This window comes from Muscardinus avellanarius (assembly GCF_963383645.1).
Source record: "Muscardinus avellanarius genome assembly, chromosome: 15".
In the NCBI taxonomy this organism is placed as follows: domain Eukaryota; kingdom Metazoa; phylum Chordata; class Mammalia; order Rodentia; family Gliridae; genus Muscardinus; species Muscardinus avellanarius.
The window spans coordinates 19,743,512-19,761,284 of NC_137801.1; the positions used below are offsets into that span (position 1 = coordinate 19,743,512).

Genomic DNA, 17,773 nt, shown 5'->3' on the forward strand with positions numbered 1-17,773 from the left:
GATACTGGGGGTAGAACCCAGAGGCTTTCTACCTCCGGGCTATACTCCCAGACCTTTTTTATATTTTATTTGGAAACAGGGTCTCACTAAGTTGCTGAGAGCCTCACTAAGGAGCTGAGGCTGGCTTCGAACCCGTGCAGTCCTCCTGTCTCAGCCTCCCAAGTGCGGTGATTACAAGCGTGCGCCACCACGCCCGGCTCCCCTGCCCCGATTTTTTATTCTTTATTTTGAAACAGGGTCTCACTGAGTTACAGAGTGCCTCACTAAGTAGCTGAGGCTGTCCGTGAACAGTGATCCTCCTGTCTCAGCCTCCTGTATGTTGGGATTCCAAGTATATGCCACCACGTCCGGTTTCTGAGAATCTATTTCAAGGAATAAAAAATACAAAATATAGGGGGAAAAGCCAAAACATAAAGATGTTTATTGAAGCTCTATTTATAGCTAAAATAATATATAGAGAGATATATAGATATAGAAACACACATTCAACAAGAAAATGCCATGCAGCCATTTGGGGGGAAAAAAGGTTCTACAATAACATTGAAAAGTACTGAAAAAAAAGTAGAGTAAAAGTTAAATACACACTTACAACTTTGTGGGGGGAAAAAAAGGAAAAAAGGAAAGAAAAAGTGCCCATGACAGAAAAAGTGCCCATGACAAAGCCTGTCGGTCTGGCCGGAGTCCCCCTTTCTCACACGGTCCCTGGGGATGTCTGATCCTGACCGCCCTCCTGGACCTTGCCCGGGTCCCACACACAGGAGCCCTGGGGCTCCCTGAGACACGGGCACGGATCCTGGAGCTGACGTGTGCAGACAGCCCCGGTCCTCACAGAGATCCCGATTGTCACTTTGGGTGGGTGGGGACAGGGAGACAGCGCTGGGGCTTTGCAGGGCACTTGCAGGCTGCTCTGAGGCGCGCCAGGCAGCCACAGGAACCCAGACCAGCACCAGTGCCAAGGCCGCCAAGGCCTTGCCTGCCCTGAGGCAGCCTCTGCAGGAACCGGCCTCCCACCCGCTAGGGACAACGCCGCCCTGTGGGTGTTTGTCAGTATTTGCAAGTATCTCCTAATTCTTTCTTCTCCTGGGACGGCTGGCTCGGTTCCTTCCAGGGTGCCTGGCGATCTCTACTGCCTCCCTCCCTCGCGACTGCACTCTGGACACTGGCTTGTGGGCGAAATTCTGTTGGGAAGGTAACTGCCCGTGCCGTGGCCAGGAGTCCTCCTACTGCCCCCCAGGCCAGTGACCTGGTCTCACCAGAACTTATCTCTGAGCTTCCAGTCCACAGCACTCTGCTACCTGGCTCCAGCCCACGATGCCCAGGCAGGTGATGGTTTAAACGGAGACCTGGCTCCTCTGGCCCGGATGCCGGCGCTGCCCCACTCGGGTACTTAAGCCCTCTGGAGAAGGGCTGCGAACACTCATGTCAGGGAAAAGGAGACGCGAGACAAAAGGACATTATTACGGTGCTTTTTCCGTTTTTCTTTTTGCACAAAAACAGTCCATTTATTCAAGTGTTCTCCAGCACAAGTACATTAGAAAGGAGCTTTATTATATTCTTCTGGGCACAAAAAAAGATGTGATGAAGGCGGAACTGACAGACTTTCTACATCTGCTGTACGCATTGACCTCTTTAATTATTTCATAAACAGCTATGTCACGAGCATCACGTACACAGAGATACAACAGGACGCCGGACGGGCGTGGCGGGGAGCCCCCGCGGGCCCCTCCTGGGCGCCCCAGAACCAGACTGTGAAATGTACATTATTATTGTCAATAAATAGAGAAGCAACCCTAAAAAAAAAAAAAAATACAGTGGTGAAAGGATGCTAGAACCAGGAAAAATGAAAGCCAAAACAAAGGAAAGAAGAGGAACTTGAGAAAGGAAAGAGGCCGGGGAGGGAGAGGCCGCAAAGTCCTGCGTTTAGCTGCGTGGAATGTGGAGTGGAAGTGCTCTGCCACCGGGGTCAAAGCGAATCGTCTGTAACAGTAAAAGTTATTACCAAATCAGCTACGGAGTTTATTCTTCAGTATGAATACATGATTTCCCACAAATAAGTAAGCACCCGCTACTTCAATGCCTCGGCTAAAACACGTGAAATCGCTCACTTAGTTTTCAAGTACAAAGTTAAAATGCCTTTTTAATAATAATATATCAGAGTAAAATAATAGACTCTTTTAAACTCCACTACAAGAAAACAAAACAAACAGTCATTGTCCAGACAGCAGACTTAATTTAACAATATATATTTTTAATAAAATGTTTTAGCACCTTGTTGAGTCACCCTCTCCCTCTGCGTATTCTAAGAAATTTCGGCAATTTTTTGTCGTCTGTTGAATTCTAGGGCTGTGCAAGCGAATTGGTCTGAAGAGTGACATGGGACTACTGTGATGCTTTAGCCCTCTGCTCGTGTCCTCAGGCACAGGATGGAGGCCACTAGCCTGGGGCTCAGAGCCGCCCTCGCACCCTGGAGACTCCAGTTTTCCAGTTAAGGGAGCTTCAGAAGCTCAGGGACCTCTGGGGGAGTTAGCAAGTCCCACTAGCCAAGGGCCTCTGTCCTCCTCTCTGAATCAACCTGCTCGTTCCTCCCACTGCCAACACTCCACTGCCCAGAGCCAGGTCCCTGGGCAAGGCCACCGTAGCTGGGTCTCTGAAACCAACAGGTATGAGGTCCTCACTTCTCAAAGACCCCGGCCTTCCTTTACCAAAACGTAAAGATGCGAGAGCTTACATCAAACGGCGCAGTTCACCTGTCTGTCCCTCCTCCCCCGGCTGGGCAAGGAGGCCGGAGGGCCACCCTAGTGCCAAGCCACCCCTCCGCAACGCCTGTCCCATTCTGTGGGAACAGGGGGCTTCAGCTTCTCCCTGCCAATGGGACAACTCAGCGTCACCCTCTAGTCACCAGCACTGGGAGAGAGCACACTAGACAAAGCCGGTAATGAACTCGACCATTCACCTCCCAGGACAAAAACCGCCCCGGAAGCTCAGCTCTCTTTGGGGAACTGCACCCACCCTCAGCTTGCAGGGCTCCTGCCAGACAGCTGAGATGCCACCGCAGCTCTGCTCCACACAGAACAGGCACTCGAGATCTGCTCTACACACGCTTATCTAAGTCAACAGATGGCAGCGGGCTGCAGTTTTCCTGGAAGAACATCTCCTAGAGGGCTCAGCCGGACATCACTCCCGTGACAGATCTCCCTGTGCTGGAGCCGGAGGCTGATTCCTGGGGGTCCTCTCTACCCAGCGGCTGCAGCCTGGGGCCAGCTCAGTGGGAGGTGAGGGGAGCCTCTCCTATCAGCCTTCCTTCCTGCTGAGGTTGGCCTGCCCTGTCCAACTTACCCCAAACCACATCTCCACCGTCCAACCACGCTCAGCGCTGCTTCACCAAAGCTAAGCCGTCTGGGTGCTCTTTGGGGAAGTCCGCTTTCTGATAGGATACCTGATACCAAGGAGGCGTGTCTCAAGTCCAGAGAGAAGACAGCCAACCGACCGCAGGACCCCCTCTAAAACGGCCTCCAGTGGCCCCACAGGGGAAGGGTTAGCACCAGACAGCTAGAGGCCTGGGCTCAACAGCACCTGCTAGGACAGCCACCTCCTCCAGCAGGAGGCCAAGACCCCACGGCCTCGGCACTAGCACCCGGCTGCCTCCCCCAGGGGGGGCCGCGGACCTCTTTGGCACCATGCTCCACTTGGCACCTGTGGAAGGGAGGCTGCCACCCTCGGCCCCCAGCACCTTGGCTTCCAGGGGAAAATGGGGCTGCTCTTTGGGAAGTAATTCCCTTGAGGATCTCCCCAGGCCTTCTGGGTTTCTCCTGGACTGCACCCTCAGCCTCCACAGCAAGCCTGACAACCCCTCGCTTCTCCCCTGGCCCACCTCAGCTGCCGAACAGTAGTGCCCCATGGAGCAGCACCTAATACCTGTCCCCAAAAGCCCCCACAGGGGTAGAGGTGGATGAGGCACCTGTCAGCCAAGTTGGTGCATTCCCAAAGCCCCCTGCACCCCACCAAGTCTACTGTGAAGCCAAGCATGCAAGTTGGGCTGGAAAAACGCTGGTGATCGACTCCTGGTCCCCTATGGGGGCATCTGGCCCATTCTGGGGACCCTGACAGGTCACCAGAGTGGGAGGAACTGGTGCTACAGAGGCCCCAAGGAAGCCTCTACCCAGCCAGCCCATGGCTACCAAGTCCTTCCTGAACTCTGACACCAGCCCTGGGTGGGAGCACCAGACCCCGCCAAGTGGAGCTGGGGCCACTGGGGCAGGCTGAGTCACAGAGCAGCAAAGGCTCGGGAGAGCCCGCAGGGTTGGAAGAGGAAGACCTTGGCATTGGCCAACAGGGGAGGGAGCACCTTGGCCTGCCTGAGGCAGCCGCCCTCCCCCCAGCCCTCCCTGGGCTGCACCGGTGGCCTCCTGCCAGAATGGAGCCCCACAGGTAAGAGGGGCCCAGTGGGCACATTTAGCTTGGACACTCCCCCTTCTCTCAGGGGGAAGGGGGCTGTCACCACCAGCTATGTCAGGTAGCAACTGGGTGTGATGTCAAAAATCCATCTACTCCTAGATGGGGCCCCAGAGGGCATGCCCTGCGTGCTGGCCTGAGCTGCTCCTGAGCACCGAGCAGGGGATGCAAAGCCTTGGTTTCATTTTTTTTGTCACTAATTGCTAATTTGCTTTATTCTGAAGGTGAGGTTCACGGTCCCATTATTTTTCCCAATGGAAGCCCTGTGGCCCAGACAGACAAGAGATGTCAATTTGATTTTGGTTGGGAGAATATGTAGGGGGAGCTGAGGGCTCACTACTGGTGCCTAGAGTTGCAGGTCAGTATCACAGGTTGCTAACAGAAGAAATCTTTTGACATCACCAGGGGTAAAAGGGACAGAACACGAGCTGTGAAGAGGAAGCACCTGCTGGGATCGAAGCTCCTCCTTCTCCCGCCTTCAGCACCTAGCAACTTCTGGGATTGACAAGTCTACCTGCAATCAGGGCAAGAGGTAAGGAGCTGCGCGGCAGACTCCTGCACCCGGAGGGCGTGGGAGCTCCCTGGTGTGTGAGTACTCGCTGGACATCTGAATAGGTTCCTGTGCATGTGACACGGACTGGTGTGGGGCTAACGTCCGTGCAGGGACCTGGGCTCAGCACAGAGCCCGCTCCCCCCACTCCCCACTCCATTATATTTCTGATACATGACCCTATCTATGTATTTATATAGCGCCTATCTTGATAGGCCCCATCTTTCTAGGGATGCGGACTTGGGACCGTGTGCTTGCCAGCATTCCTCCTAGCTTTGCTGGTCCCAGGAGGTGCCGCCCCCCTCCCATTATAAAATATATATCTCTATATGCCACATATCTACACCCCATCCATCCAGGCAAGCTCTGCCGTCGGGCCCTCAGCCTGGAGCCAGCAACGCCGTCCCTCCCCACCACCAACGCTGGGCCGCCTGCCCCAGCAGGCAGGAGAGCGGGCAGTCAGGTGCTGCCGACGCCGGCCAAGAGCACAGCTATCAGACCAAACACTAGAAAAGAACACACACCACTCCACGCACACACGGGAGAGAGGCCGCCGCCTCCCTCCGGCCCTGACACACCTGACTCGAGGAGGGGAAGTAGAAGAGAAGAGGGGCCACCCAGCTTGTCGCCGCGCCGCCCAGTGGCCCACCTGGCCCGAGGGGTGGGGAGCCAGGGCACCAGGGCCACCGCTAACCTAGAAGCACCCTGCTCCCGCACCTTGGTTTGAAACCTAAAGGGTGTTGGGTTTTTGTTTTCTTAAAAGAAAAATCTTAAAACAAACATAAGTATAACCAGAACCATAATAATTATAATAAAAGGTGTCATCAGCCTCCCAGTATAAAACTGCAGCCTTTGGAGATGACCAAAAACATCACATTCCGGGGCACAGAGCCGCCTTGTGCTCAGAGGGGAGGATGGTGGGGCTCATAAAAGAACACACAAAAGGCGACTTAGACAGGAAAGCACCAGTACGTTTTGTATGTTTTTTTATTTGCTCCAGGTGGGTTTCTGAACTGTCACTTTCCCACACTCTGGATAACTTCTGATCCTGCCTCCGGGAGCCCTCGCTCAGCTAACGGGAGCGATCGGGAACCAGGGTTCCAGACCTGGTCATCTTGCCATGGGAGCCTCTCTTTTGAAAAAACTTCACAAGTTATTGCATGAATCTGGATGAACTCCATGCTCGGCTGCCCACTGCCCCTGCCCCCCTTGGCTGACCCCCATCTGGGCAGGGAGAGGCGGAGGAGTGCGACCCCCAAAGAATCTCCTCCTTCGGCTCGTTAAGAACCGAAGGGGACCCCGCAGCCCGTGAGCTGTCTTTGAGCGGAATGCCCCTCTCCATCCTTGGTTAAACCCTCTGCTCAGAAGGCGGAAGCTGATGTTTTTACTCATCTCGCTGTTTTAAAGCACCATTATGAATCGGGTTGTACAGTAGTTAACAGTACCTTTTATATATATATCGCATATCTATCATATATATATAAACTGTAAACAGGAGGTAACAGCGGCTTCTAGAAACTGGTTTTCTTCAAGGTTTCCTGTGTGTAGGCACCTGAAATACTGTAGAAAAGTGTCTGTGTGGTGTTCTGTCTCCCTGCTGCTAGTTGGGTTCTGTTTCGCATGACCAGGAATGGTGCTGGTAAGACGGCTCAGGGGCTGGGAGGGAATCTGCCACCTGAGCGTGTCCTTTCTGTCGCCACTTGTGCTCCTATCTGATCAGGCTAGAGACAACAACAGAAAAGATATAGAGTAAAAAAAAATACCCAATATATAGATTTCTATAGAATTTCCTTTTTTCCTCTCTCCCGCCTTTCCTCTGCAAAGTATGGTTACTTTTTTTTTTTTTGTATTGATTTTTGCTGCAATAACCCTCTTGTTTCAGTCACAGCAAGAAACAAAAACCCAAACAAACAGAAAACCCCTCTGGAAAGAGTAGAAAAGAAAAGGTTTGACCCAAAAAAAAAAAAAAAGAGGGGCGGGGGAAAAGGACTTGGTATTTTTGTTTTGTTTTGAAATAGGACTGAAGATTAACATTGAAAAATCAGGAGATGATGTCCACCCCTTTCGCAAGGCAAAGCCCTCGGTATTTCCGCCTCTGTGGTTTTGCTTTTTAAATTCCTTTTTCTCTTCCGGGTGCTGATACTTCTCTCCGTCCTCACGTTCTTGGTGTTTTGTTGTGTTTTGTGTTTTTTGTTTGTTTGTTTAACTTTGTGTTGCTACCTCAGTTTCCCCGTGTCCCTTACACACAAGCAAAATACTCCTTCAGCGGAGCGAAGAGGTGGCGGATGACTGGCACGCTCCACGACCGGCCCAGCAGCCTCTGCCTCGCCAAGCGGCTCATGTTGGAGACGTCGGTATAGTGGACGGGGAAGCCAAAAACCCTGGGGGAGAAGAGGCAGGAAGGGCAGGTGAGCACGCGCCACCCAGGGCCAGCTTGCCACACACCAGAGCAGGCCGTCCGTCCGCCTGCCTGCCCCGCTGAGCCCGCACCCAGCTCAGCACCCAGACTGATCACCGACTGTGCGCCAAGCATCCGGGTTTCAAGGTGGCAGTGTTTCCAAACAACACCTCCAGTTTGTAATCCCAGTGCTTGAGAGGCTGCAACGGGAGGATCACAGGTTCCCCGCCAGCCTCGGCTACTTAGGCCCTTTGCAATTCAGTGAAACCCTGTTTCAAAATAAATAGAAAATTGGGCTGGGGGTGTAGGTTGGAGGTAGAATGTCCCTGGGTTTTATCCCCAGCACCCCCACCACACACACATACAACAACAAAAACAAAAAATAAAACACATCAAAAAAAATCCTCCAGCTGGGCATGGTGATGCATGCTTGTAATCCCAGTACTTAGGAGGCTGAGAGAGGAGGACTGCAGGTTCAAAGCCAGCCCTGGCACCTTTGTGAGTGAGGCCCTTCCCAAAACTTAGTAAGACCTTGTATCCAAGTAAGAAAACTGGGCTTAGAAGTGTAGCTTGGAGGTAGAAAGCCCCTGGAATCCAATCTCCAATACCAAAAAAATAAAATAAATACACCTCCAAAATGCATTGCATAATTCCTCAGCAAGTGAGATCTAGATGCATACGAGAAACAGCTTAAATCTCGAATCTCGCCGGGCGTGGTGGCGCACGCTTGTAATCCCGCGCTTGGGAGGCAGAGACAGGAGGATCGTGTAGGTTCGAAGCCAGCCATGCTGGCTTAAGAGACCCTATTTCCAAATAAAATATAAAATAGGTCTGGGAGTGTAGCCCGGAGGTAGAAGGGCTTCCAGGAACCCCAGTACCACCAAAAAAAAAAAAAAAAAAATCTCGAATCTCGCGAGAGGAGGAGTGCCCACGTGGAAGAGCCACTGCCTCACTTCCCAAGTTCAAGGACCCATGGCTTTGCTGTTGTCGATGTAAATAGTCTCTGTGTTTGACTAAATCCCAGTTATACCCAGAAGATGAGGAGCTGATCCAGCCCCTTGACTCCAGTTTGGTGTGGAGGCTGTGTGTGCACCCTGTCCCGTGCTGCTCCAGCACTGGTATGGATCTCGAATCTCGCTGGGCATGGTGGCGCATGCTTGTAATCCCTGGGGTTCAAGAACCCCAGAGCTGTACACAGCATCCCCGGGGGTTCAGCAAGTTCTTAGAGCCCAGGTGTTCGGAACGGATTCCTAGACCTCTTTTGACTTGGGACCGCCATAAAACGTGCAGGGGCCTGACCAGCCAAGAGCCCTTCCCAGGGCCTGCCATGTTGAGAAATACTTGGTATAACACTCTCACATGGATTTGTTTCCTGGGAAACACTAGTCTTGCTAGAAAGGCAGAGAACTTCTCAAGCGCCGCACCCAGGAAGCCCGCACGGCTGCCCATACCTTTCCATCTCAGTGCACCAGAGGATGTCCTCTTTCTCATTCATGAAGACGGGGAAATGCTGGTCTTTGCCCTGCTTTATGGAGTTCGACCTAGTAGTAATGGTCCTCACTTTGCTGAACTAGAAGATAAAGAGAAAAGGCGGAATAACCACCCATCCACTTGTCAAGCAAGCACGGGCCACTCCATCCAGGGCTGGGATGTGGCTGGCTCCGGGCGGCCCGGGACATCATGAGTCACGAGCCTCCACGTGCCTGCTTCACTTCCCATCCGGAAGCTCCTGGCCATCCTTGGTCCAATCTAGCTAGTCAGGCTTGAGAGGCAGCAGCTCTGGCCACTATATTTCATGGACAAAAGGGGGTCAAGTGACCCAGGGTAGGGCGCTGGGTATCAGCAGTCCCACATGCTAGAAGCTGACCTGGGACCTAACGCCCATGCAGTCACACGGGGAGATTTCTCCAGGGGGAAATCCACATCACAGCAGACATCTCTCTGCTCTAAAGGTTCTTGCAACAGGTTCAGCCAAAAACTTTAATGCCATAGAGCAGATCCCAGATTCTTGGAAAAGAAGCTCCTGGGGGAAGGTGGACAGTACTCACTAGGAGAGGAAGACTAAAGGCCAGGAGCTCCGGCCGCCCCTTGGCTGGCTACACAACCCTGCACCATCCTCTCAGCTGCATTCTCCACAGGGCTGCACTCAAAGCCCTGAAGCTGCAGGCATAGGCAGGATGCCCTGCCCTCTGCCCGGGAGAGGGGCTGACCTTGGCTATTCTGCCGTGCTCCAGGCACTCCTGTAGCTCCAGCTTGTCATTCACAGTGGATGCCAATGGCCTAGGAGGGAGAGGAGACAGTAAACTTGGAGTGGAGACCGGCAGGGGCAGGAAGGCCCCCACCCCCCAAGTGTGCTGACCCCATCTACAGCCACCTGACACTCAAGGGAAGGGAAAAGGCCCTAATCACATGCAGATTGTAAGCTTCTTCAAAATCCCCAAACACAGCAAGCAAATAGAGGCCATCAATGGGCACCAATCACCTGAACCTCATTCTTCCTTGAGCTATACTCTCGCCCAATTTTATTTACTTTGAAACAGGGTCCAATAACCGTGCACCTTAGATGTACTAGTTAAAACACCTAAGCTCTGCTAGGCATGGTGAGGCATGGGAGGCTGAGATAGGAGGAGAGGCTGGGCATGTAGCTCAGAGCAGAATGTCCCTGGGCTCAATACCCAGTGCTACAAAAGGAAATGAAAACAAAATGGGGCTGGGGGTGTAGCTTGAACTAGAATGCCCTGGGTTCAATCCCTAGCAACACACACACACACACACACACACACACACACACACACACACACACACGACCCCACTCCTCCAAGGCCTTCCTATAACGTGATGCTTAAGTACCAATGCATATGATGCAGGAATGACGCTTTCTCCCATTGGGTGATCTAAATGCACAGAGTTCTTCCGATAAAAACCGGGAGCTGCCCACAGTATGAAAAGCAGAACCCTCACATTTTTAGATGGTGTTGCTTCAGACCCTTCTGCGGGGTGGGCAGTGCTGGCTGTGGGTGCTACTCCCTTCCCACCCCCTCCTCCATGGCTTGGTCCCAGGAGAACCCAGGGGACAGCTGGCTCTGGACACGGTACCTCAGGTGAGCCAACTACAATCCCACTGCTCAGGACTTTAAAAAAAAATTGTGGTACTGGGAGCCGGGCGCGGTGGCGCACACTTGTAATCCCAGCATTCAGGAGGCTGAGACAGGAGGATCGAGATTCACGGGCAGCCTCAGATACTTAGTGAGGCCCTTTGCAACTCAATGAGACCCTGTTTCAAAATAAAGAATAAAAAACAGGGCTGGGGTGTAGCTTGGGAGGTAGAATGCCCCTGGGCTCCGCCCCCAGTACTGCAAAAAAAAAAAAAAAAAAGTGATTCTAGGGATGAATCCAGGGAAACTACCTCTGAGCTACATCCCCAGCCCTTTGAGACAGGCCTAGCTAAACTGCTCAGGCTGGTCTTGAATTTACAATTTTCCTGCCTCAGCCTCCTGTGTGCCTGGTATATACCACTAAGCCAAGCACAGGACTCTTTTTATATAAAAATACATTTTCTTGGTACTGGGGATTTTTTTTTTTTGGGTGGTACTGGGGTTCCTGGAAGCCCTTCTACCTCCGGGCTACACTCCCAGACCTATTTGATATTTTTATTTTGAAACAGGGTCTCTTAAGCCAGAGCAGCTGGCTTCAAACCTGCGCGATCCTCCTGTCTCCGCCTCCTAAGCGCAGGTATTACAAGTGTCCACTACCACGCCTGGTGTGGTACTGGGGATTGAACCCAGAGGCATTCTACTTCTGACCTACACACTCCAAATCCTATTTTATTCTGTAGTTTGAAACAGGGTCTCAATAAGTTATAAGAATGCACTTTAAGCCAGGTGTGGTGGCGCAAGCTTGTAATCCCAGCCCCTGGGCAGCGACACAGGGGGATCACAGATTCGAAGCCAGCTTCAGCTGCTTATACCCCACAACTTAGTGAGACTTTCAAAATAAACTTAAAAACAGGACTGGAGCCGGGTGTGGGGGTGCACACTTGTAATCCCAGCATTTGGGAGGCTGAGACAGGAGGATTGCAATTTGTGGACAGCCTCAAGTACTTATTGAGGCCCTTTTCAACTCAGTGAGACTCAGTTTCAAAATAAGGAATAAAAAATAGGGCTGAGGGTGTAGCTCAGGTTTCATCCTCAGTACTGCAAAAAAAAAAAAAAGTGGGGGTCCAATTTAAGACCACCAGTTGCTGCTTTTTTGAAGCTATTTTTTTAAATATCTGGACTTTCCTTTTCTCTCAGGAAATAATGAACATGGCACAGCAGCTGGCATTCAACAGGAGGCCAGCCGTGAAGGCCTCGTGTCCCCCTCTTTGGACCATCTCGCTTGCAGAAACCACCCATGGCCCCAGGGCCCAGAAGTGCTCACCAACCTGTTCATCCCGGGAAGGTTACCCCAGAAGTAGCGGGCCCTGTGTGCGGCTGACACTTCTTTGGCATCAATCATCACAGGGTTGGACTATAAAAAGGAGAGACAATTTAAAGATGAGCAAAGGAGGAATATCAAACAGTGCTGGGATCTCTGCTGGTCTCTCAGAAAGCCACACACTGGAATAGCCTCAAGCCCCTAAAAGGACCGGAATTACACCTAGGCACGTGCTCCCGCTGGACCATTCCAGGCCACCATCTGCCTGAACATTTTCTGTAAAGGTGGGAACTATCATCTACCTGCACTGTTTACTAGGTAAACCTGGTGTACTAGGTACCCAATAGACAGTCTACTAGTTACAGGTTGGTTACTTAGTACCTAAAACAAGGACAGCATGACTGAGGAAAGGGATTCCAGACTAATGCAAAGAGCCACCTTAGCTGATGGCTACCATCTTGGCCAAGGTACCTCCAAATACCCAGGGGCTTAAGACAGCAGGTACTGGTGAGTTCACCAAGCTTCCAGATCATAAATCAAGGAAGCACCCACTCACAGTCTACTAAATACCAGTTTGAGGCATTACTGACCCCAAGGTAGTATTACTGGGGGGGATGGACTCGAGTTCCCCAGTGGCCCACCAAGAACACCTCTGGCAGAATTGGATTCATGGAAAATAAAAACTGAGACAGGCCCATGTTTTCTTCTGGGGCACCATGAAACATCCAACATGGTCCCGGGAAGCAAAGTGGGTCATTCTGGGAAAAACTGTATTTGGCATTTCAAAGAGCCCCTAGGAGTAACATCCCATAGAACCCTTGACCCCAGGAACCTCACAATAAAGCACTGTCCTTGGGGGAGGACACGGGCACCACTTCCTCCCTCTCTATTGGGAAGCCCAGAGCTTCCCGAGCACGCCCCTTCGAAGCAGAAGCCACCAGTCCCCAGCTCCACGGTGCACATGAGGCAGGGAGGGGCGAGAAGCAGCAGCCCCAGGCAGAAGCCATGAGTGAGCTGGCCAAACCAAGGTTGCTGGCTATACCTCGAGAAATCGTGAGATGTCCCTCTTGTCACTAACGCCCATCGCCACCACATTCTCAAAGAGCCAGAAGAAAGGGCGGTCATCTCCCTCCTTGGGCCGCGCATCATGCAGGAGGCGGTAGAACTCAAAAAAGAGTCGGCCAGTGCCCTCTGAGGTCAGAAGAGAAAGTCATCAGCCAGGGCCGTCCGCACCAGTGGTGAGGCTGGGCCATGGGAGGGGAGGAAGGGCAGGGCTGTGGAAAAGAGCCGTCCAGGGCAGAAATACCCAAGGAGGGCGCCTACCGTAGAGTCCCTTGCGGGCAGGGTTGACAATGGAGAGGTCGTTGCAGGGACTGCCCCCGATCACCAGGTCAAACGGGCCCCACTCCTGGATCTGGGAGGAGAAAAGTAATGTGAAGGCCTGTTATCCAGGGACATAAACGGCCCATCTGTGACCAGCAAAGCCACAGGTTCAGCTTCTGAACAGAATGAACCATCCCTTGAGGGCAGCAGGGAACCAAGGTGCACTGAGCAAGAAAAGCAGCTCAGGTGGGGCGTGCCCCTGGCGGCACTCAACACTTTTTCTGTTATCTTCAAACAAGGTCTCACTAAGTTATAATGGGCCCAAGTCGCTGAGGCTGGCCTCAGACCTGCGATCCTCCTATCTCATCCTCCTATCTCGGCCTTCCCAGGCACCTGCCACTGCACCCAGCTCAAAACCCCATTTCTAATCTGCCCACATCCTTTACGAGCCAAAGAAAAATGGAAGATAAGGAGGAAGTGGGGCTGGGGAAAAGGGAGAAAAGGAAAAAGGGGACCCCTCCAGAGCCGAGGGGGAGGGGAAGGAGGCGGGATGTGCCCGCTGCACAGACATACATGCTTCTGAGTGACGCTGCGGACGTCCCCGACGTACATGATCTTCCCCTGGTGCCGCACCATGCCCACGGTGATGGAGTCCTCACACACCTCCGAGGCGATGTAACGGTCCACCTGGATGCCCAAGTCCTTCAGCACCAGGAGCCCTGCACCGGACAGCAGAGGCTGTCACTCAGCGGCCTGCTCCAGCACCCGGCCGCACCTCTGGCACGGTAATGCCCTCCGGCCCAGTAATTCCATTCTTAGGACATGAGGCAGCGAGAGGGGTGTGTGTGTGCGTCCCTAAGTACGACCACTCGGGAAGGCTTCCTGGGTGTGTGTGTGCATCCCTAAGTACAACCACTCGGGAAGGCTTCCTGGGTGTGTGTGTGAATCCCTAAGTACAACCACTCGGGAAGGCTTCCTGGGTGTGTGTGTGCATCCCTAAGTACAACCACTCGGGAAGGCTTCCTGGGTGTGTGTGTGCATCCCTAAGTACAACCACTCAGGAAGGCTTCCTGGGTGTGTGTGTGTGTGAGTATCTGTGTGTATATATATATCTAAGTACAACCACTCGGGAAGGCTTCTTGGGTGTGTGTGTGTATCTGTGTGTATATATATCTAAGCACAACCACTCGGGAAGGCTTCTTGGAGGAATTAAGAGTCCCGTGAACAAAAAAAGTGCCTCACAATGACCCCATCACTCCTAAGAGTTCTTTCTCTAAGGAGATTGTGGTTTAAGTACATAAAGATGTACTTAGGTTGGCTGTCACAGCACTGCTTAGAATGAAGACAGGAAATAACCTGATGGGTTAGTTAAGTAAATTATGATACTTCACAGAACAGAATCGATTAGCACTTACAAATTGAATGCAAATACATGCGAAAGTACTTATAATAACAAGGTAAGTTATACAACAGTACACACTATACTTTATCTATAGACATACAGTTATATAGACATGCACACAAAGAAATCTAAAAGACATATCCCAAAATGTTAATTAAGGATTATAGGCGACTTCAAGTCTCTGATTAGACTATCTGGTTTATAATCAAAGTGGGTATGTTTTAGTCACCAAGTCTGTGAAAATCTTTGGTTGACCTCCAACAAGGAGCACTGTCCTCTGTTGTGGGATCCCTTCCTTAAAGGTGTCCACCAGACAGGCCGCTTGACCACTTAGGTTATTATTATTTGTGTGTGTGTTGGGGGGGTACTAGGGATGTAACCCAGGAGCTTTCTACCTCTGGGCTATACCCCAAACTATTTTATACGGTCTCATTAAGTTTCTAAGAACCCAAGTACCCAAGGCTGGCTTCAAAGCTGCACAATCCTCCTGTCTCTGCCTCCCAAGTACTGGGAGGACGGGCACGGGCCACCATGCCCGGCTCACTTAGGTTATTTTTTATCTTTGACCAAATCCCATCTGTGGACTTCTTAAGGATAAAAAAAACCAGGAAGCAGCACTGAGGATGGAACCCAGGGATCTCTACCACTGAGCACGTGTAGTACATGCTCAACCTTTTCTACTTGTTATTTGGAGACAGGATCTTGCTAAGTGCCCAGGAGGATCATATTTGCGATCCTCCTGCCACAGCCTCCTGAGTGGCCAGACACACACATCCGCCTTCTCTAAGGACCAGGAGGCCAGCACCTCTTAGAACCTGTGCCTCTCTTACCTGTAGCAATTCCATCAAAGAGAGACAGCACCCGGATGGGCTTCCTCTTCTCGGCTGGGACAGGTGGGTAGACCTTCGGAGGGTCCTGGGCAGGGAGCAGAGTGTGTCAGGTAAACACACAGAAGCGTGGCACAGGGCACCACGAGGCTTGGGCCCTCCAGAGCCACGCGGCACCATCCCCACCAATGTGCCTTCCCAGAGCACCCCACGCCCTGGGCCCAGCACTCACAAATTCCTGGTCGTGGTTATTGGCGAAGAACATCTGGAGCCGCGAGGGCCAGTCATCTCGCCGCCGCAGCAACCCGTAAGTGCCCTTGTGCCCGCACATGTAGCAGTTCCAGGGGTCTTCCTTAATGGCTGCCTGGGCAGCCCCCGGCCCCACCAAGAGATCCACGCACTCCACGCAAAAGCACCTGCAAGAAGGCCCAGTGAGCGGGGCCCCTGGTCCCAGGGCAGGGGCGCCGGGCAGCCCCCAGCCTCACCTGCAGCAGTTGTTGTTCCCACACATGAGCACCTCGCGCCCCCCGCAGCAGATGGTGCAGTAGGACTGATAGCCGTCATCGTCGTACTGGTACGCGCACTCCAGGAAGCAGTTCTAGGAGGCAATGTGGCGGTCAGAAGCCACCAGGCAGGGCCCAGCATGTCCAGGTGAAGGTGGGTTCGGAATCCATCTCTGGGCACCTAGACTCAACCCTGCCTGGAGACGCTGCCAACCCAGGCTCAGGCACAAACCCCGGTCCTGGGGTGGGGGCACACCCTGCAGAGCCAGGCCGGCTAGGGAACTGCGGCCACTTGGGCCTCCAAGGAAGTGCGCAATCCGTGGTTCATCGGCTTGCTCAAACCCTGCTTCTCTGCTTCCTACCACCTCTCAGCAGTGGCTGCCACCGCGAGCCCTGTGCCGCCCGCCATCTGCGGCCTAAAACAAGGCCGGGGAAGATCTTTCAGGAATAACCAAGAACAAAAGCTTGGCATCCAAGGGCCCATTCCGCTTCCAAAGTAACCTGGAGGTGTGTATGCCACCTCCCTGCCGGTGCCAGCCCCCTCAGAGCCAGCGAGGCAGGGCAAGGTCACGAGGGTGGCATCACCTACCTTGCAGTTCTGGCACATTCCACCGATGAACAGAGGGTGCTCCAGCGTAACGTTGAGGCTCCCACATGAGATGCAAATGTCTGCAAAGCAGCAGGAGTGTTATGAGGATCATTGCTGGAGCCCCTAGGGCCCCAGCCCGGCCCCAGTGGTCCACAAAAAGGAGTATTGGGGGAGCAGCCAAACAGCATTCAGAAAGAAGCCTGGGAGCCCGGTGTGGTGGCACACACTTGTAATCCCAGCATTCGGGAGGCTGAGACTAGAGGATCACGGTTCGCGGACAGCCTCAGCTACTTAGTGAGATCTGTTTCAAAATAAAGAATAATAATAATAAAAAATAAGCCAGGCATGGTGGCGCATGCTTGTAATCCCAGCATTCAGGAGGCTGAGACCGGAGGATCGCGGTTTGCGGACAGCCTCTGCAACTTAGTGAGACCCCGTTTCAAAATAAAAAATAAAAAATTGGGCAGGGGGTATAGCTCGGAGGTCAAATGCCTCTGGGTTCCATCCCCAGACCCGCAAGGGGGGGGGGGCAGGAGAAATAGGGCAGTGGGTGTAGCTCAGAGGTTGAATGCCCCTGGGTTAGACCCCCCCCAAAAAAAAAAAAAAAAAAGACTGGGACAGATAGCTGTACATGGATGGGAGGCTAAGACAGAAGATTGTAGGTTCAAAGCCAGCCTCAACAACTTGGCAAGGCTCTTGGCAACCTAGTGAGACTGTTTCCAAATAAGAAAATATAAAATTGGGCTGGGGGTGTAGCTCAGAGGTAGAATGCCTCTGGATTGATTCCTCAGAACAAAAATTATATATAAAAGAAGCCTAGGAAGGCATGCCCATTTGTCTTTATCTGCGTGTGGTACTATTGGGGATTGAACTGAGGGTTGCTTTTACCACTAAGGTAGTAGCCCAACACCTTTTTTTTTTAATTTTAAGATGAGTTCAGCTACTTAGTGAAGCTCTTTGCAACTCAGTGAGACTCGGTTTCAAAATAAAGAATAAAAAAAAAAATCAGGCTAGGAGGTAGAATGTCCCTAGGTCCCATCCCCAGTACCGCAAATAAATAAATAAATAAATAAATAAATAAAATAAAATAAAAAGATGAGTTCTTGCTAAGTTGCCCAGGCTTCTTCAGCCTCCCAAGTGCTGGGATCAGGCCCAGTTGTCCTTTAGAGCAGCAGTGCTGCCATCCAGCACTGAGGCTCAAGGAGAGCAAGGGCCCTGGCCTGGGTCCCGGGGCAGCCCTCAAGTCCTGGCCTTGTCCCCGATCCTTCCAGGCCCCAATCAGATCACCACCCACTACGGCAAGAGGGAGAAGA

At 52.3% G+C, this 17,773-nt stretch overlaps 1 protein-coding gene across 3 annotated transcripts in view; it reads right to left on the minus strand.

Moving 5' to 3' along the window:
- Positions 1-7,241: 7,241 nt before the first annotated feature.
- The window catches only part of DNMT3A (DNA methyltransferase 3 alpha), a gene marked incomplete at both ends in the record, with an annotated part of 84,480 nt that continues 73,948 nt past the window's right edge, over positions 7,242-17,773 (minus strand). For all 3 annotated transcript variants that reach the window (XM_080712072.1, XM_080712071.1, XM_080712073.1), the window contains 11 exons: positions 7,242-7,383; positions 8,852-8,970; positions 9,611-9,680; positions 11,824-11,909; positions 12,859-13,007; positions 13,140-13,230; positions 13,713-13,858; positions 15,372-15,456; positions 15,601-15,784; positions 15,854-15,966; positions 16,461-16,540. In XM_080712072.1, coding sequence (XP_080568198.1) covers positions 7,242-7,383; positions 8,852-8,970; positions 9,611-9,680; positions 11,824-11,909; positions 12,859-13,007; positions 13,140-13,230; positions 13,713-13,858; positions 15,372-15,456; positions 15,601-15,784; positions 15,854-15,966; positions 16,461-16,540 — 1,265 coding nt within the window. The remainder of the gene's footprint in view (positions 7,384-8,851; positions 8,971-9,610; positions 9,681-11,823; positions 11,910-12,858; positions 13,008-13,139; positions 13,231-13,712; positions 13,859-15,371; positions 15,457-15,600; positions 15,785-15,853; positions 15,967-16,460; positions 16,541-17,773) is intronic.